General features: G+C 45.3%; 1 protein-coding gene across 1 annotated transcript in view; it reads right to left on the minus strand.

Annotated features, from left to right (window-relative positions):
* The window catches only part of GNPAT (glyceronephosphate O-acyltransferase), a 36785-nt gene extending 19383 nt beyond the window's left edge, over nt 1–17402 (minus strand). Inside the window, 3 exon segments of the mRNA NM_001185140.1 lie at nt 205–381; nt 7812–7994; nt 17325–17402. Of these exon segments, the coding sequence (NP_001172069.1) occupies nt 205–381; nt 7812–7994; nt 17325–17402 (438 nt within the window).

Consider the following 17409-nt stretch of genomic DNA (forward strand, 5'->3'; position numbering starts at 1 on the left):
GGTGCACATGTGGTATTAGATTAGTCTATAAAGTCTATAACCAAGTGACGAAGTTAGTTCTGAGGTCTGAAGGTCTGAAGGTGAAAGCTCAGGCTGGAGGCCGCCTGGTGACTGGGCCTGCTCATTTAGTGTGAGGTGAGATGCATGAGGGCTGATTAAATCAGGAGGGAGCGAAGGAGAGTCTCTTAACAGAGCGATACTCACTTTCTGAATACCTTCTTCATTTACACACACTTTCGAGAAAATCTGTTTAAATATTTTGCTCAGGGCAAAGGCGAAAAACCGAATGGCTCCCAGATGCAGTTTGTGGCTCATCTCATCGAGGATCTCACAGGCCTCTTCTTGGAGGACCTCCACAGACTGGAGGGATTCCCTGCAAAGCTGAAAGGAAGAGGGAAAGCAGGGACATGTTTCGGAAAAAGAGAAGTCAACATTCTTCCTGCTCAAATCAGTATGACCAGTTCCAAATGACCAATGTTATACATGTTTTCCTCTTATTTTAAACTGACATAATGCAAGCTTCCACCCAAATTCTCTAAAATAAGTTGCTGCTCAAGATCTAGTGCTCTAGAACCTATACTTAGCAGTTACTTTCAGTGGACTGCTGCAGCTCTTCGTCTGCTTGCTCCATGCTCCTAGGAGGTAACATACAGGTAAAAACATAGGAGTCTATTGAAATAACTATCCACTGTATCAGACATGCAGAACACTGGGAATCAGTGACACCCAAGAGCTCACATGGACTGTTCCCCCCTCACATGACACACAACACCCCATCTTTCTGTGCAGAGAACAAAATGCTGGCTGTGTGCTGGGACTGCCAATGCCTGGAGGGGAATAAGTCAGGTTCTGTCCTCAAACTAACTGGACCTTTTTTTTTTTTTTTGTCTTTTGTCTTTTGAGGGCCGCATCCATGCCACATGGAGGTTCCCAGGTTAGGGGTCTAATTGAAGCTATAGCTGCTGGCCTACGCCAGAGCCACAGCAATGCCAGATCCGAGCCACGTCTGCGACTTACACCATAGCCCATGGCAATGCTGGACCCTTAACCCACTGAGCGAGGCCAGGGATGGAACCCGTGTCCTCGGAGTTCCTAGTCAGGTTCGTTAACCACTAAGCCATGATGGGAACTCCTACCTGGATCCTTTAACTTCCCCCTGAGCAAGCACCTTGAAAAAGAGTAAGGTCTATATGATAAATAATATTTATCCTTCCCACAGGCGAGTGCTCTGCTTTGGGAAGAGGGGATGCTGGAGTTACCTGCAGCAAGGGAGTGGCTTCCCTTTTTCAAAAAACTGAAGTGAAATTAACATAACCCATGAAATACCATTTCAAAGTAAACAGTTCACAAATGTTGCAGAGTGATCCTCTACCTAGCTCCAGATCTTGACTTTAAAGGGGCAGGCCCAAGAGTGTGGGACTAGGATAAACTGTTTCCTCTGAATCTGCACTCCCTTATTTGACTCAGAGCTCATGTGAAATAGTGATATAGCAAGAAAGGTTCGGTAATATAGTCAGAACAGAATCCAAACTGAATATAAACAGACTGAAGACTGAATGAACAGAGGTGGGGAAATAGACAGTGGCTACAGAATGAATAACTGAGAAGTCTGAATGAGGAGGAGAGAGAGGATTAACAGTTAAGGCAAAAATGCTTTACCAAGTTGGAAAGCCTTGGACCTGTTTGTGTTGGACTGTTTGTTTTGTTTTATTTTTTTGCTTTTTAAGGACACACCCATGGCATCTGGAAGTTCCCAGGCTAAGGGTCGAATTGGAGCTAGAGCTGCGGGTCTACGCCGCAGCCACAGCAACGCAGGATCCGAGCCGCATCTGCGACCTACACCACAGCTCACAGTAACACTGGACCCTTAACCCAGTGAGCGAGGCCAGGGAACAAACCTGCATGTTCATAGATGCTAGTCAGGTTTGTTGCCACTGAGCCATGAAGGGAACTCTTGTTTTGTTTTGTTTTTGTTTTTGTTTTGTCTTTTTATCTCATTCCATCTTTTAAAATTATAATAAAATATACACAACATAAAATTTACCATTTTAACCATCTTTGTGTACAGTTCAGTGGCCTTGGACTTGATTACAGGCTAAAGGGAAGAGGTCAACAGAGAAAGGCTGAAGACAGGGAAAGGGAGAAGACGCCTGCCAAAGGTCTCAGAAGAAGCTGAAAGGGATGGATGGCGTCAGGACAGACATAGGCACATCTCAACCAGGATAGCAGATGCCCTGTCTCTGGGCCCAGACTAAAAAGCACACGTGAAGAGGGTACAGACATGGATCCATCTGAAGACATGGAATGGTAATTGGAGAAAGATAATTTCTAATACTTTTCATTATCCCAAAGGAAAAAAATAAACTGGTCTGCTAGTGGAGAGAGGGGTAGAGTCTATAAGCTCGTAAGGCAACATGAGGTTTGGGAGGGCTGAGAAGGGAGAGGACTGACATAAGAGGGGGTCCTGAGTCTGGAGACTACTGACCTGCCAGCTCTGCCCATCCTCCCAGGAGCAGCCAGGGACTTGTGACGTGAACAGAGAGGCAGCTGGACAGCAGACAGGGGCATGGGAGAATTAAGGACACTGGTGAGACAGTTACATAGATCATCCTGACAAAGGCTGGGGAGAAAGAGCAGACAGAAGTGGACAGAGGGAGAAGGGAGAAATCCAGAGACTGGCGTGAAGGATGGATTTCAGGAAAGAAGCCTGGGAGAGGGAGTACGTTTGGGAAACTAACAAAATAGTGCAGGCCAGAGATGGAAAAGGCCCAAACGATGGTGATAATAGGTGCTGAAGAGAAGGGTAAGGGTGGAATGAGGCTTAATTTTGTTTCAGGCCACAGAATGGATGGTGGGATCATCCTCCGAAAGAGGGAACCACCCACCAGGGCAGAAGGCGGTGCGGTGCAGGGATTAAGAAGTCAGATACGTGGAGTTCCCGTCGTGGTGCAGCGGAAATGAATCCGACTAGGAATCATGAGGTTGCGGGTTTGATCCCTGGCCTCGCTCAGTGGGTTAAGGATCTGGTGTTGCCATGAGGTGTGGTGTAGGTCGCAGGCGCGGCTCAGATCCTGTGTTGCTATGGCTGTGGCGCAGGCCAGTGGCTACAGCTCTGATTAGACCCCTAGCCTGGGAGCCTCCATGTGCCTCGGGTGCGGCCCTAAAAAGAAGACAAAAAAAGACCCCCCTCCAAAAAAAAAAAGAAGTCAGATATGTGAATTTTGGGTGCTCTTGAGACATATAAATTAGATGTCCAGCAGGGAACAGGACTGTTGAAGATAAAAGTCTGAACCCCAATAATCTAGCCAAAACTAGAGATTTGTTTGGGTATCAGTAGACTAGAGAACTGGAACAATAAGAACAGATAAAATGGATCAGGGACAGAGTTTCCTGGCAGCACAGTGCATTAAGGATCTGGCATTGTCACCGCTGTGGCAGAGATTTGATCCCTGGCCCAGGAACTTCTGCATGACATGGGCATGGCCGAAGAAAAGTAAAATTAAAGGATCAGGGAAACTGTAGGAAGGAAGAGAGAAAGGCTGAAGATGCAATCCTGAGAAACACTGGCAGAAGGAAGAACTTACAAGAGATTAAAAAGGAAGCTCTAAGAGGAGAACCATCACATAAGTGTGATGCCACAGATGTCAAGGTAAGCGACAGCACAGCATAACTGCCAAAGTGGGGACCAAAAGGGCCCCTTGTCCTGGGTCGCCTAGAGCCCCACAGTAAGCATTACTGGGTGAGGCACAGCAGTCCTCCGAAACCAGGTGTGAAGAGGACATCCTACACTTCTGAGGAGTCAGGAGGAGGGAACAGGAGCACGAAAAACAAAGAATCCGTGGCCAGGAGAGGCCGTCCTCCAGACAGGAGAAGCCTCCAGACAGGAGAGGCCTACGCCAGCTTGGGCGGATGGGGAAGGCTGAGGGGCAGGTATGAGACCCCTGGGGACAGGGTGGAATTGGGCAGATGAAGAGCCCAGGGACCAGGCTGATGTCAGAGAAGGGGGCATCTCCAAGGCCCTGGGAGAAAGCAGAGAAGCGGAAAACGACCTGACCTCGTATTCTAGGCAACTGCCCAAGGGCTATCCTGTCCCTTCAGACCCTCTCCCGGGAAACTTAAGACAAGACACACTCTCGGGACACCTCCTCCCAGTCTTGTCCCTCTCCAGTCTGTCCTCCACATGGCACACCCGAGCACTCTCCTGAACACGGAAGCCATCACAGCTCTCCCTGGCTAAAGCCTGCCAACAGCTGCCACTGTGTTCTGTGACACAAGGCAACCTGAGATACAGCGGTGGCTGCAGAGCTGGGAAGAGACAGACAAGCACTATTTTTAGGAGAGCAAAGGGGCAGCTCTCAGTGACTGACACAGCACGTAAGAGGACAGCAAGATGCTGGAGATGGCATCCAGGTATTTGGTCTGAGCAACTAGCACACAGGGGCCACTCCTGGAGGAGGGAAATCTGGGTAGTGTACTGCACAGGGCTGGGGCAGGAGATCAAAGAGTCTGATTTAGACATCCTGAACATAAGTGCTTTGGGATTTTCCGAGTGGCTATTCCAGGAGATGTATAAAAATATGTGTATGAAATTCAAAAGAGATCTGGGTGGAAGCAATAAATCCTAATCTGTATGATTTCCTCTATTAATACACATTATTATATAGTAATATTACAATACAGAGACAGCAGCCTAAGGAAGGTACAATTCTGGCAATGAGTAAAAGTGCCGGGTGAGTGGGTAGAATGAGAAGTGGGTAGAATGAGAAGGGGCCAGAACAAAACCTTGAGGAACAACAGCATGTCAAGAGACAGGCAAAGGAGGAGAGGCCATAAAGACAACTGACGGGTAATCAAAGAGATGTGGTGGGTGAGGGGAAGAGAGGGTCATGGAAAAAAAGGAGAGCATGGGCCAAAAGCTCTCAAGGATTCACAGGAGGTTGATTTCAGCCGCAAGGAAGGAAGTCATTCACAATCCCAGGAAGAGCTACTACAGCAGGTGGAAAGCAGATTCCAGTGAGCTGAGTGGTATGTGAAGGGTGAGAAGGAAGGACAGCAGGCTTAGAAAACACAGCCAACTTCTTCCAAAAGTGGAGCAGAAGTGGGAAGAGGAGGTGGGCAGTAAGCAGAGAAGGAGGTCCATTTAAGCTGGAAGAGAAGTACGCATGTCCAATGATGATGGTGAAGAGCTGACAAAGAGGAAGAAGTTGAGACAGGAGGGAACAGACAATAGAGCAAGGCCCTTGAGCAGGAGCAAGAGGTGGGATTCAGAGGAGAGGTGTAGGGATTAAACCCAAACAGTAGGGGATCCGTCTTCCTTGTTAATAGGCGAGAAGAAGAAAATGACAAGTATTAGATGTAGGTAAATGAGTAGCCTGATCACAGGAAGCTGAGCAAGTTCTCACTTAACGGTTAAAATGTTGTGAAGTTGGAAGGAAAGTAAGAGAAGGAAGTAGGGCTGGAGGTTCAAGAAGGATGGGGCAACTAAAACTGCCATTCTGGAGACAGGGAGAGAGCTCACCAGGGAAACAGAATTACTGGGTAAAACAGCCCAACTGTGCTGCATAATCAAGAACAGGTGGGAGTTGCCGTCGTGGCTCAGCAGTTAACGAATACAACTAGTATCCATGAGGATGCAGGTTTGATCCCTGGACTTGCTCAGTGGGTTAAGGATCTGGGGTTCTGATTCGACCCCTAGCCTGGGAACCTCCATATGGCATGGGTGCAGCCCTAAAAAGACCAAAAAAAAAAAAAAAAAAAAAAAAAAGAATTTATAACACTTCAAATCTATCTAGATCATACGATTTTTCTCAGCAGCCCAGCCAAGTTTGGAAGACACCGGCATACACCAGTCACATTCAACTATGCTGGGCATTAGAATTACTTAGGGAACTTTTAAAAAAGAAGAGAGGAGTTCCAATTGTGGCTCATCGGTAACAAAAACTAGTATCCATGAGGATGTGGGTTCCACCCCTGGCCTTGATCAGTGGGATAAGGATCCTGGCATTGCCATGAGCTGTGGTGTAGGTTGCAGATGCGGCTCGGATCCCTCATTGCTATGGTGTAGCCTGGCAGCTGCAGCTCTGATTCAACCCCTAGCCTAGGAACTTCCAGATGTCGCAGCTGCAGCCCTAAAAAAAAAGGCAAAAAATAAAATAAAAATAAATTAAAAATTTAAAAAAAAAAAAAAGAAGAAAAAGAGAGATTCCTGGTGCCTGGGTCCTGACCCAGACCAATTAAATCAGAATCTCTGTGGATACGGCCGAAGTATTTTTTTCTTTCATTAATTCGAAAAATACCTGTTGAATATGTACTATGTGCTAGGCACCAAGAATGCAGCAATAAAAGAAAAAAAGGAGAAATAAAAATTCTTGTGTTCACAGTAGTTTACATACTCGTGGATAATAATTAACTTTGTGCAAAAGTTCTCTATGCAAGTCTAACAAAGAACCACTGTCTAACTGACAAAGACACTTAACTTATGAAATTGGCCCAATCAGAGAAGACCAACAGTTTCTCCAAGGTAGATCATGGCAGATCAAAACAAAAGGATTATAGCACAAATCATTTGTCCAAATCAGAAGAAAACAGGCAGCAGAATAAAGATAATAAAGAATTTCCCCAAGGCCCCGACCCTGACTAAACTCCTAGCTGAAAGTCAAAGAAGCAGGATCTCTACATGTAAACCCCAAAACTAATCATGACACACTCCAACTCAAAACCCTTCAGTGGCTTTGCACTCTATGCAGAATGAAATCTAATTCCTTTAGGTGGCTTACAAAGCCCTTCACAATGTGGCCCCTGCCGACCCCTCTGGTCTCAAATCCTGTCTTCTTTGCTCTCTTCAGTCCGGTCCCACTGAACTACTTCCAGATTCACGAACAAAAGTGCCCTCTACTCCTTAAAATTAGTGGGTGGTCCCCAAACTTCACTATACCTTGGAATTGACTGGACTTTATTTTTATTTTTACCTTTTTTTTTTTTTGGCCTTTTAGGGCCACATCCATGACCTATAGAGGTTCCCGGGCTAGGGGTTGAATTGAAGCTGCAGCTGCTGGCCTACACCACAGCCACAGCAACACAGGATCCAAGCCGCATCTGCAACTTACACCACAGGTCAGGGCAACACCGGATCCTTAACCCACTGAGCGAGGCAAGGGATCGAACCCGCAACCTCAAGGTACTAGTTGCATTCGTTTCCGCAGAGCCACGACAGGAACTTCTTGACTGGGCTTTTGAGAAATTGCTGATGTCTGGTTCTTTACTCCTGAATTTGTTTTAATTGGTATGGGGTGGGGGGAGGCACAGGGATTTTTAAAAAGCTCCCTGAATAATTCTGATGTGTCATGAGGTTAGAAAACCCCAGGGAAAAAGTGATCTACTCTACCAGGAACACTCTTCTTCACCCACTTCACCTGGAAGACCCCTAAACCTCTCTCAGGCCTCATTAAAAAAAATCACTTCTCTAACTCCCTACACAAAATTAGTTGCCCTTGTATCTAATTAATGCCCCTGTACACTGGCCTCCCACTTCTGTGTCTTGTATCATATTTCACCGATTACACAACAGTCATCATCTCCTATTAGACTACACACTTAAGAGGTCAAGCATTCAGCTCAACTTGCTCTCTCTTAATATCTAGCAAAGGGGCTAACACACATTATGGGTACAACAAACATTTGATGAATGTGCTGAATGGAGCAAAAGCTAAAAATCACATTGAAAACAGCAAAATAAATTCCTAGACTCAAGAAGAGAAAGGACTTGCTGACAAAGGACAAATCTGGCTACAGCTGAAGTGGGAGTCACTTACCTGTTTAATGACATAATGAACCTCTTCAGAATTGAGAACACTGTATTTAATGTCACTTGGCTTGCAAGGAGTAATTCCCTTATAGACTAGAGGTGTGTAGCATTTCATTGCAAATTTCAAGTCACTGACATGCCTCCTCTCCTCCAAAATATCTTCAAACTCATCCCACTTTTTGCGCTCCTTCTGTGGATAAGGCAAATGAAAGGAAGTAATGCACATGCTGTAAAATAAATTAGGACATGTTGGGAACTACACTGGTAAAGTCTCATCTTTGCCAAATTTTTATTCCCTGACATATGAACAAAAGCAGAGTGTTCTTATGTTAGATTTTCATGTAGAAAGAAAACGAAATGGAGCTATTACTAGAATCAGTGAATTGATATTGAATTATACCATTTTACACCCCAGGAATAACTAACTACTCCTTTAAAAAAATTTTTTTTATTTTAGTATAGTTGACTTACAACATTGTGCTAATTTCACCTGTACAGCAAAGTGATTCAGTTATATATATATATATATATGCTCTTTAAAAAAATATATTCTTTTCCATTATGGTTTATTATGAGACACTGAAGGAATAACTACTCTTTTTTTCGTCTTTTGTCTTTTTAGGGTTGCACCCGCGGCACATGGAGGTTCCCAGGCTAGGGGTCAAATAGGATTTGTAGCTGCTGGCCCACACCACAGCCACGGCAACACCAGATCTGAGCTGCATCTGCAACCTATACCACAGCTCATGGCAGAGCCGGATCCTCAACCCAGGGTTAGGGGGTTAAGGGTCAAGGCCAGGGATCGAACCCACAGCCTCTTGCATACTAGTCAGATTCATTTCCACTGAACCACAATGGGAACTCCAGGAAAAACTACCCTTAACACTTAAAAGTTTCATTATTTTTTTATTCATATTCATAAAATATATATATATATATATATTTTTTTTTTTTTGTCTTTTTGCCTTTTCTTGGGCCACTCCTGTGGCAATATGGAGGTTCCCAGGCTAGGGGTCTAATTGGAGCTGTAGCTGCCGGCCTACACCAGAGCCACAGCAATGAAGGATCTGAGCCGCATCTGCGAACTACACCACAGCTCACAACAACGCCGGATCCTTAACCCACTAAGCAAGGTCAGGGATCGAACCCGAAACCTCACGGTTCCTAGTCGGATTCGTTAACCACTGTGCCACGACAGGAACTCCTAAAAAAATATTTTTAAATTTAAAACATGGGCCATATCAAATACAGTTTATCTTGCCTCTTCAACTGTATTATGAATACCTCCTTATGTTAAATATTATTTTAAAATATTTCAGTGACTGCATATTCACCTTTATATTCTCTAATTTCTTAATATAATTTTTCTAATTTCCAAAGTGATACACATCCATTATAAAATTTCAGAAGATACACCCAAAGCACAAAGAAAATTAAAATCATTTGGCACCCAATGAGCCAAAGACCATTTCAGAGAATTTTTTTCCCTTTTTTTTTTTCTTCTTCTATGCCCATGGATACATTCCCTCCCCTACCACACATAACTTTTGACTTGCCGCTTTATTTATTTATTTATTTATTTATTTATTTATTTATTTATTTATGTCAATTTAGGGTTGCACTTGTGGCATATGGAGTTTCCCAGACTAGGGGTTGAATCGAAGCTGTAGCTGCCGGCCTACATCACAACCACAGCAAAGTGGGATCTGAGCTGCGTCTGCAACCTACACCTCAGCTCACAGTAACGCTGGATCCTTAACAGATCCTTAACACACTGAGTGAGGCCAGGGATCTAACCTGCGTCCTCGTGAATACGAGTTGGGTTTGTTAACCAATGAGTCACAACGGGAGCTCCAACTTTTTTTTTTTTTAATTAATGTTATAAACACTCCTCTATGTCATTTAAGTTTCTCCCACAATACTATTTTCAATGTTGGAGGTTTGGACTATTTTTCATTCATTGCTATGATACAAAAGTGTAACAAATATTAACATTTCTTTCAAATCTAATCATGAAACCCTGGCTCTTTCTATTTTCCATCCTCCAGACCTCCCCACAGTGTGACATCACTCTCAAGCACCCCCTCCTTTCCCTACCTACAAATATCCTGAAATGTCCCTATTGTGGCTTCTAACTCATGACTCTTGTTACAGCGGAAAAGCCACCTCAGTTCCCTAATCCAGAGATTCTCAACCCAGGGGAAATTTTCCTCCCCAAACTACAAATAGGTCGTCTTCTTTTCTCCCACTTCCCTTAATAGATGTTAACATCTCCAGCCCTTTCTTTTGCTCCACACCCTGCTGAGTACTATCTGAGGACTATCTCTGCTACTTTCAAATACGCATGCTTCTGAATCCCATGCTCCATCCCTCCATCTTTATCTCCCATTTGGCCTCTCCAAAAAGGAACTTATTTCTCCACCGCACAGCCTGACGACCTGATTATTTCCCTGCATCTCAATACACACCCCATGCCATCCACTTCCCCATATCCATCACTCTAGACCACTCCCCCCTCACCCTTTATACTGGCCCGTTCCATCCTGTGAAGCGGCCTTTGAGAATCTTTCACATCTTCCCCTCATTCACATGTCCAGGCTGTGCTCTGGATCTCTGGCCTCCTTGCCCCTCCGAATCAGTCTTCAGTGCCGCCAAGTACCCTCTGCAAAACAGTTCTGGCCAGATTCTGCCTTAAATATTGACCTGACTCCACACCTCCTTCAGAATAAGATCTAAGCCACTCTCAGCATCACATGAGGACCTCTGTGACCTGGCCTTTCCTCCTCATGCACTCATGGTCCATTGAACAGGAGGCGGTCTGAGTCCCCAGCATGGCCCACTGCGGACAGCCCTCTGGGCTCTGCACTCGTCTGCCTCTGCCTGGCATGGCCTTCTGTTCCCATCATGCCTGCTTAGGCATCTCTCTCCCTGAGTTCCTGGCATGGCACCACTCTGCCTTGCTCATCGGGATCCCTTACCATCATTACATCCACTACGGTATGTATCCCACACCACAGAATTGTCCGCACGTCTGTCTCCCTACTAAAGAGCCACTACCTTCAGGACAGGATAGTTCGTGTCCTCTTTGTATTTCCGACATCTAGCTGTGTTTGGAAGATAGCATAATTGATCAATAGTTGAATGCCTAAATGTCAAGATAATAAAAAAAACAAACCCAGAATGATAAACTAGACCACAATTAGGCTAATGAGAATATAGACAGAAGCTAAGGGCACTTATGAGGAATTTAAGTACAAAAGGGTAGCATGTAAAACATGCAAAGTATGCAAAATATGACACTTTTATGCCCACCCATGTAAGTAAAGAGATTATATGGGGGGGAAAAATCTTCTCACTGTTGGAATTATGGTTTAAGACTACAGTCATTGTAAGGTGTCACAACGTTGTGCACATACGCTTGCTTTTAGGGCTGAAGAACCTCAAATTTCAATTTCTCATTAATAAAGTAAGAGTATAAGTTATATAGGTTCAGCCTTGATAGAATGCCACAAATTACCATCATAAACAATATAACTTTAGGAATAAAAGAAATCTTAGAGTCTTCCTATTTAGTGGTCCTGAGTGTGGGAGAAGGATCAGAATCAGCTGGGGAGGTGTGTGTGTGTGTTTGAGAGAGGAAGAGAGAGAAGGTCCTCAGAACAAGAGCCCTTAAGGGAGAGTGGCAGGTATATATACTTTGATTGTCTACAATCCTCCCATGATTCTGTTAGCTGCAGGATCAAAGCTCACGCTTCTGAGCATATGACGTAGCTATACAAAGACCTACAGTTCCATAATCGGGCTATCTCAAGGCTCAGCCCCTATCTCATGGCTTCCACATCTTTGTTCAAGTTGCCTCTAAGAATGGCATTCTTTATCAAGCAATGAGCACCTATTATATGCTTTGCACTGTGGTATGTATCGGGAATCTTTGCTGTGAGACCAAGACAGACAGACACAGCCTCTCCTGTGAGTAACCAGGCGCACAGTGGTACCAGTTCCTGAGATAGGGTGCTTACACACAGCCCTTCCCTGCTGTTCACCTGGAAGGTGCTGAGCCATCAGCCACAGCTCCATATGCCTCCTCTGTGTACCGTTACCAGACTCTCCCTCTGAGACCAAACTGGCCACCATCTCCTTTGGGTCTCCAGGGAACCCTTGATATGTTTTTGTCCAGAACACTTCAATAAACTTCTACCTGGTGTCGCCCCTACACGATTTCGAACTTCTTGTCATGTGTCTTATATATTTTTGTATTCCCCGTTCCTGGTAGAAACTCAATCACTGCTCGGAGAATGAAAAAATAAATGACTAAATGAAGCCCCTTCTTGAGTCCGGCTGACGACAGCTCTTCAATACTCACAGGCTAAAGTTCAAACTTCTCCCAATCTGCTCTAACTCAATGTCTAAAACCACAGTTCTTAACCCAGGCTGCACATAAAAAGAACTGAGGGCACTTAAAAAAATCTTGCTACCCAACACTGCCCCCCTTCCTCCCGCCTCGCCAGCAAAGATTCTTGGTTAATGTGGTCTGTGAGTGGTACCTGGGTATCAGAAATATTTTTGAAAGTATTCTTTAAGTGATTCCTACAGGCAGCCAGCACTGAGTGTTACTGCTCATTAAGTGACCTTCCCTACTCCATGCTGGAGAAAGGTTTAATATCAGAAGATAAATACCCAGGAACAAGAGGAACCCAAGTAAGAAGATTCAGGTGAGGTGTTTTCCCTCTCTTACTTTGCACAGCAGGCCTCTCCTTGTACCTCCATTGCAACTGCTCTGAGGGACTTAACAGATAGTTAATGAGAGCCCCAAATGTCCCAGGCATTGCTCTGCAGGCTAAGAATACTGCGTGAACAAGGTGGACAAAGAAGCGTCCTGAGGCAGCTCATCATCCCTTAAGGAAAGGCAGACAACAAAGAGACAAGGTTAAATTCACTTGAGGGAACCATCCGCAGCATAGTGGTAAATGTTCTACTATGGGAGAGTCCTGAATCACAGCATTTGCCAATTTCTGTGGTATATACGCTCCCATCATGGCAGAATGCAATATGCCCTTGCTGAACATGTGGCTGGGAAGAGAGGCAAGCAGCCACTGTTCTAGATTTCCACCTTCGAGTGCAATAGACAAAATCTCAAGAGCGTAAATAACAGTGACAGTAAAACAATTAAGAACTGCTGAATCTTGAGTATTTACCTTCAACATAATTTATTTAATTGTAAATTTATACAATCTCTAATTTTTAATGATGGCTGTGTTTTAACAAGAGCCTCGCAAGTGTCATAAAAAACAATCAGCTTGGACAGCCAGTATGACTGCTGGGGCACAACACTGCAGAGAGAATAGAAAGAAAGTGAAACAGAATGAAGATGGACTGGACAGCTACTTTAGATTGAGTGGTGGGGAAAGGCCTCTCTGAGGAGGTGATATTTGAGCTGGGACCTCACTGATAACAAAGGCAGACAATGCAAAGTCCTGGGACCACTCAGCAGGCCACACAGAGGGGACTACAGGTAGTCGGAGGAGAAAGCATGCCCAACCCTGCAAAATACAAGGAAGTGTGGCTGAAGCCCAGGGAGCAGGATTAGTAACCTCAGAGAGGCGCAGAATCTTGCAGGACACTATAAAGACTCTAGATTTTTATTCCCACCGAACAGGAAGCCATCATGCGAGTTATGCATGCACCAGGGATTACCTGGCTCCACTCTTCATCTGTGGTCTCCCTGAAAGAGTTCAAGCCAACCTCTGGCTTCAGATACAACCTACTTACTGATGGCTGCCATATCCACATATTTAGGCCAGACCTCCCTCTTTGGCTCTGGCACTGGATTTCTAACTCTATGGGGATGTTTCTCCAACATTTCTGATATACCTGGTCCATGATGTGATAAACCGCAAGTTAAAAATCATGATCTTGCCTCACATCTCAAACACAACAAACCCCAAACTGAAATGATTGCTACCCTGACTAAACCTGCTCCTCTTTCTCTTTCTTATCAGTGAAAGGCATCATCATCTGCCCAATTGCCAAATCACAGAAACCAGGAGTCAACAGAGACTGTTGCCTTTCTCAGCCACCACGTCCAACTGTCTTGAATATCCTAGCAACTGGGCTGGCTCCCTTCTCCGCAGACGCACATGGCTCCCCTGCCCCTGCTTCCCCAGGTTACTGCAGCAGTGTCCTAACTGCTCTCCAGGTTCCAGTATCCAGAGTCCTCCCCAACCAGGTTCTTTCCCCAGTTTCTGCTTAAGTAAAAGCAGTTAGCCACAGTTACACCAGAAACCCAATGGTCTTCTTAGATTCTCAAAAATACGAATCCAATCATTCTGCAGTGGTGCCTGATAAGGTTAAGATTTTATCCTTAAACACAACACATTAAGAAATTCCTGGAGTTCCTGTTGTGGCGCAGTGGAAAAGGATCCGACTAGAAATCATGGGGTTGTGGGTTCAATCCCTGGCCTCGCTCAGTGGGATAAGATTCTGGCGTTGCCATGGGTGTGGTGTAGGTCGCAGATGCAGCTCAGATCTGGTGTTGCTGTGGCAGTGGTGTAGGCGGGCTGCTGTAGCTCCAATTGGACCCATAGCCTGGGAACCTCCATATGCCGCAGGTGTGGCCCTAAAAAGCAAAAAAAAGAAATAAAGAGGAGTTCCCGTCGTGGCGCAGTGGTTAACGAATCCGACTAGGAACCATGAGGTTGCGGGTTCGGTCCCTGCCCTTGCTCAGTGGGTGAACGATCCGGCGTTGCCGTGAGCTGTGGTGTAGGTTGCAGACGCGGCTCGGATCCCGCGTTGCTGTGGCTCTGGCGTAGGCCGGTGGCTACAGCTCCGATTCAACCCCTAGCCTGGGAACCTCCATATGCCGCGGGAGCGGCCCAAGAAATAGCAACAACAACAACAAAAAGACAAAAGACCAAAAAAAAAAAAGAAATAAAGAAATTGCTTTAGGAAACGTCCTCTGCCTGCTTCCTTAGTTTTGTTTCTCATGTCTCTTTTATTACACCTTTACCTAACTTGGTTCCCCCAAACATGCAAGGGAGTGGCTGGTTGCCTTACAGCGATGCCTAAAACAGTATTCTTCTCCCTCACCTCCCTTCATCTTCCATGCATACCTCAAAAACTCAGCTCAGGGGTCAGAGTCGCCAAGTCCCCAAACAGGCCAGGTGCTCCTCCTCAGCCCTCCCACAAGAGAGCATGCAAGCTTTAATCACTGTGCTTGTCTCATTTAACTGTAACTATCTGTTTATTTTCATGACCTCCTTTGAAGTCCTTAAAGTCAAGGGCTGGATCTTTAACTTCCACATCTTGGACATTGAGAATATGGACTAGGACACTGTAGGGACCCACTGCTGTTATGTCTGCTGCAATCAGCAGTATCTTAAATATCTCTAAGCTTAGGAGTTCCCATTGTGGCACAAGGGTTAACGAACCTGACTAGGAACCATGAGGTTGCAGGTTCGATCCCTGGCCTCGCTCAGTGGGTTAAGGATGTCACCTTGCTGTGGCTGTGGTGTAGCCTGGCAGCTACAGCTCCGATTAGACCCCTACCCTGGGAACCTCCATATGCTGTGGGAGCAGCCCTAGAAAAGGCAAAAAGACAAAAACAAAACAAAACAAAACAAAACAAAAACTCTAAGCTTAGAGCATTAGAGTGTGGCTGAGGAAATAATTAAGGACAGTCTGAAACAGTAAGAAAAGTTCAGCTTAACATGAAAGTAAAAACTACAGTCACTACAAGTGAGGGTTGCTGTCCAGCTTCAGAAGTAGTAACAGCTAATACGCAATTGCTTTAGTCTTTTCACACGAAAAAGTTGATCATAATCTTATCACTGTGAATGGGGAAATTAAAAAAAAGATCAGTCCTTTCTTTTAATACACATGAGGAAAACTGCCATTAATTCACAAACTAGTTTAGTGCTGAAAGAGTCAGGGCTACACAGCAAACCTCTTCCCTACATCCCAAGGCAGAAATATTTCACCACCGAACTGTGCAGAGAGGTCAACAAGGGGAGAGGTTGAAGTGATCGATCTTAGGGTGGTAGACAATCAGCACCAACTACAACCCCAGAACACTCGACAGCAAGAGAACAGAGTTTCCCCATGGTCCAAAGAATACTGGGTTCCCAATTTTTAAGCAGCCACGTGAATATACATTCTCTGCCTTTTTTTTTTTTTTTTAGGGCCGCAAGTGCAGCATATGGAAGTTCCCAGGCTAGTAGGGGTCAAATCGGAGCTGTGGCTGCCGGCCTACGCCACAGCAACTCTGTAATCTGAGCTATGTCTGCAACCTACACCACAGCTCATGGCAATGCTGGATCCTTAACCCACTGAGTGAGGCCAGGGATGCAATGCACATCCTTATGGATACTAGCTGGATTCGTTACTGCTGAGCCACAACAGGAACTCTCTATATATTCTCTTTTGAAACTGGTTTGCTGGGAGTTCTCTGGTGATCTAACGGCTAGGACTTGGTGCTTTCACTGCTGTGTTGGGGTTCAATCCCTGTCTGTGAACTGAAATCTCATATCAAGCCATTGCTCCTTGTGGCCAACAAAAAGAAAAGAAAAAAAGAAACTAGGTTATCTTGTTCTTTTGTTTTCCTGTTACCCCTTCCTACATAAATTAACATTATATTTAAGCCAGTACAAGGTAATATGCCTTTAAAGTGCATTCTTTTATTTCCTCCTAAAGCAAATAAAAACTAATTTAGTGGTTTAACAAAAAAAAGTCAGTTGCCCAGGGTTGTAAATCCTGAGAGCTACAAAGCTTCCACTTAAGAATTTCTCTACAAAAATTGTGAATGACCAACATTCCGTTGGTTAAAAACAAAACAAAACAAAAAAACAAAACAAACAAAAAAAGGCCGGCTAAAGTCAGGAAAGGGGATTGGGGTGGGTGGTGAAAGGACAAATTGTAGATAGACTGGGTGGCATTAGTTGTCTTCCAAAACGACTTGTAGAAAAAGTGCAATGAGGATGGAAGACAAAAACACGATAGAAATTTCCAGAAGTTCCAAATCTTCTTAGGTTAAAAACATAAAGAATGTCGATGCCCACCCTCAAGCCAAATACTTTTCCTCCCGGGAATATCACAGCCACAAAAGAGCGGCTTGGACAGCCACTGGCTAGCTGAGGCGGAGTCAGACTGCAGGCTTCTCACGTTTGCCCAGAAGGTAGCCCGACGCGCCCGGGCTGCAGACGGAGAGACCCCAGATCCCTCCTCTCGTCCGTGGGTCAGGTGCTTCTGAAGGCCCAGCGCCGGGCGGAGTGAAAGGGAAGGAACGAGTGGAAAGGAACCAGAGGAACCATCACCGGGAGAAACTTCTAAAAGCACATTGACATCACACACGCGGCGATACACCGTTGCCTTGGAAACCAAATGAACCACCTAACCCCTCCAGGGGGTCTCTGGACCCACTCTTTTGGGCTAGGGGGTCGCAGCCCCGAGGCAGTCGGGAACGGGAGGAGGGAGGGGTCGTCTCTCGCGGCCCCGCCCGGGACCTTGTGCTACTCTGGGTACCTACCGAGTAGAGGAGCAAGACAGCGCCGGGACTGGTGGAGCCAACGGAGAAACAAGAGTTGGATGAACTGGAAGAATCCATACTGCAG

This window comes from Sus scrofa, chromosome 14 (assembly GCF_000003025.6).
Source record: "Sus scrofa isolate TJ Tabasco breed Duroc chromosome 14, Sscrofa11.1, whole genome shotgun sequence".
Taxonomy (NCBI): Eukaryota; Metazoa; Chordata; class Mammalia; order Artiodactyla; family Suidae; genus Sus; species Sus scrofa.